Genomic DNA, 3,425 nt, shown 5'->3' on the forward strand with positions numbered 1-3,425 from the left:
CACATTTTGAAGAAAACCTACAATAATATTAACAATAATGATACATTTGAAAAATTTAACAGGGGTTAAGTTTCTCTGAGTGTATTAATGATGTTAAACTGGTTAATTTCTCTTAGTGTCAGATGCAAACAGCAGTGTTTTTTACTTTGTCTGATGTGCTGAGTTTTTGTACAGTGTTTCAACCTCCTGTGTCACTGTGACTCTCTGGCACAATAATAAACAGCAGAATCTTCAGTTGTCAGACTGTTCATCTGCAGATACACCTGCTGTCTGCTGTTGTCTCTGGAGATGGTGAATCGGCCTTTGACTGAGTTAGAATAGTAGGTGCTAGTAACCTGGATGGTGGCAACCCACTCCAGTCCTTTTCCAGCAGCCTGTCTGATCCAAGCGATATAGGGATCACTACTGAACCCTGAATATGTGCAGGTCAGTCTGTGGGATTCTCCAGGTCTTTTAACCACTGGTTCAGACTCAGTCAGTGTTTGACCATCAACACCTGCAGAAATTGTAAAAGCTCATTATCTACTGTTATGCAGTATTATTGTCTATATATTATAATATTTGAAAGAAGAAAGAAAGAATTGTTCTTACCAGCCCAGTTCAATGACAGGATGAGAAAAAGACACAAATAAATGTGTCTGATCATTTTGAAACCAGTTTTCTCTGCCCAGTCTACAGTGTGTCTGTCAGTGATCTAGACCCTGTTCATCACTCTGCAACACATATGTAGAGATGGAAGAAATCAGAGATTTGCATTGACTCCTCCTCCTCATTAAGATACATCTTTTAAAAGGAACATTTTTATATCAATTTTTTATATGTTATGTACTTAAGGTTTTAAATTATTAGGTTGTTTTCAGAAATATACATAAAAATAGTGTATTATATGTGTATGTTGGTGATTATTTGTGCAAATTGTTTTAAAAGTCTCATTTTAAAATAATCTGGAGTGAATCAGAAAGAAGACGCTTTAAGTAGCAGCTTACAGGATGATCGTGATGTTTACAGAAGACTACTGAAAGTCTGTGAGCTTCATTGTTGTTACCTTTGTAGATTTGTGAATCCAACAATATAACTAAATTCAAACTGCTGAACAAAACCTTTATATAATATTAATATTATATTTGCAGTGCTTTGTTCAACATGTAAAAAGAATATTTCTCTCAGTAAACTGATCTTATAATCATTAGTGGTCTCAAAGCCCCCTCTGGTGGCCCAAGTGTTCACACACTGAGGGGTTTTTGTTCAGCTCTACTGATGGTTTGTGTTACTGTGACCATCTGGCACAGTAATACACAGCAGAGTCTTCAGGCTGCACATTCTGTCCATTTAGAGTCGCTGTGTTTCTGGAGGAAACTAAATCAATGCTGAACTTGTTCTTTAGTGAATCTTTGTAGCTTGAGGTGTATCCAACAAGTGCACTTCCAATCCACTCCAGTTCTTTTCCTGCAGGTTGTCTGATCCAAGCTGTCCAGTAGTCACTCACAGAATAAGAGACCTGACAGGTGATGGACAGTTGTTGACCTGGCTGCACAGTCACAGAGTCTGGCTGTGTCAACTGTTCACACTTCACACCTGTTAAATTTTAAAAGAAGAAAGTGTTTGTGATAAATTTCACCTTGAGGAGAACTGTTGAGTATGACTGATCTATAGAGACTCACATGAAGCAGCTGCCAACAGCAGCAGCACGGCAACAGGAAACATGTTTAATGGTGAAGCTGAAGCGCTGTGAACTCCTGAGACTGTGTGGTGTGATGTTTTTATAGCTGAGGAACAAGGCAGGTCACTGAGTTTGCATAGAATAAAACATATGAACCATCAATGTTTAGTTTTATTATATCTGCAAAATGAAAACACACTTGTTGCTTGTTTTGCATTACAAATAATAATGACATTTCTTTACATACTCACTATTATTGTAAACTATTAATGCTTAAAATTAACGTTCCTATTGTGTCAGGGTCGGCACGAATCCTTTTTAGGTTTTAAATGCATAAAAGTACCAAAAAGGTTTTTGACTTTCACAGGAACGTCTATTTAAAAATAAAACAAAAACACTAAATTATAAATTGCTCTGCTTAAAATGATGGTCTTTGTGTTGTTGGGGTCGGTTTCAACTTTATTCATAAAACAATCATTTGTGCCAAAACTGAAATGGTAACATCTGTTGGAGCTATAAGGACAGAAAGACAAACATATTGCTCGTCTACTGCAAGAAATATCTATAAGCGACCATGTACTTCCTGGGCTCCGTACTTTACAGTGTTTTAAACATAAAAAAACTTTTTTTCTGCTTTTAGATATATTTTATTTGGGTCAAAATTGACCTGTAACACCATAGATGTTACTATAGTTTATAATATTAAAATTAAAAAAATACAAAAAAACACATTTATTTAATAGATGGGTTTTAATACCTCCTGTTAATAGTCAGGTAACATAACAAGCTTTCACTTTTTTTTAATATAATTCTCTTGAGGTGCATTTTACCCATTTTTGGATCCCAAACGAGAGGCATGCTGTCAAAAGAAAGGCCCAGGGGGCCACACCACATATCTTAAAACCCATCTTTTCATGGATAAGGAAGCGTAACCAGGTAACCAAGAGGTAACGAGCAAATTGGACGATAAATCCTTGTTTTAAAAGGTATTTTATGGCTGATTTAAGACGTCCATAGGATTTGAAAGTGGAAGTAGCAGCCAGGTGCTGCTAATCATCAGCCCGTGTGGAGTTGAGCATAAACAAATTGTTAAAAAGCCTCAATGAACTGAAACAAATGTAAAGAAGAACGATCCAAAATTCCTAAACAACAATGTGAGAGGCTCATAAAGTCATAACAGATTTAAACTTACTGTACTTTTGAACATGAGTGTGAGACTGAAGAGAATGTATTTCCAGTCAGACACGAGATTTAATTAAGTTCAGATATTTATTTATTGGCTGCATTCATGTGTTTCTTTATTTCAGAGGATCATTTGGATGTCGTCGGTTGTTTGCGGGTGTCAGTTTTCAGGTTTCAGTTTCGGATTTGGACACAGTTTTAGACATTAAGAGAAACTTGGAGAAACAGCTGTGAACCAACATCTGTGATGATACACAAAGAACTGTGTTCTTTACTTTAGTTAAATAATAGAATCGGCACATTTCACCATTCTGTGGGTGTCATCTGCAGCGGTATCACAAAACACAAATATTATTATATATAATATTAAAATATTATTAATATATAGTGTAATAATGTAAATGACTGTAGTCAAAGTTTTGTTTAGTCAGTGAAACTTCTTGGCTGCACAGTCACAGAGTCTGGCTGAACTGTTCACCCTTCACACTCATGGAGGAAACAGTAACACGGTCATAATGTCTTCAGAGGACACAAACATCTTTCATTGTTTTTATCCGCCTATAGTTCACAGACAGGACAGAAA

General features: G+C 36.1%; 1 gene segment (V, D, J or C); it reads right to left on the bottom strand.

The window, feature by feature from the left end:
* Positions 1-1,267: 1,267 nt before the first annotated feature.
* Positions 1,268-1,704, bottom strand: LOC137100125 (Ig heavy chain V region 5A-like). The segment is given in 2 exon segments: positions 1,268-1,575; positions 1,662-1,704. Coding segments are annotated over 2 exon segments (351 nt in total).
* Between the last annotated feature and the right edge of the window lie 1,721 nt (positions 1,705-3,425).

The sequence above is a fragment of the Channa argus genome, chromosome 15, assembly GCF_033026475.1.
Source record: "Channa argus isolate prfri chromosome 15, Channa argus male v1.0, whole genome shotgun sequence".
In the NCBI taxonomy this organism is placed as follows: domain Eukaryota; kingdom Metazoa; phylum Chordata; class Actinopteri; order Anabantiformes; family Channidae; genus Channa; species Channa argus.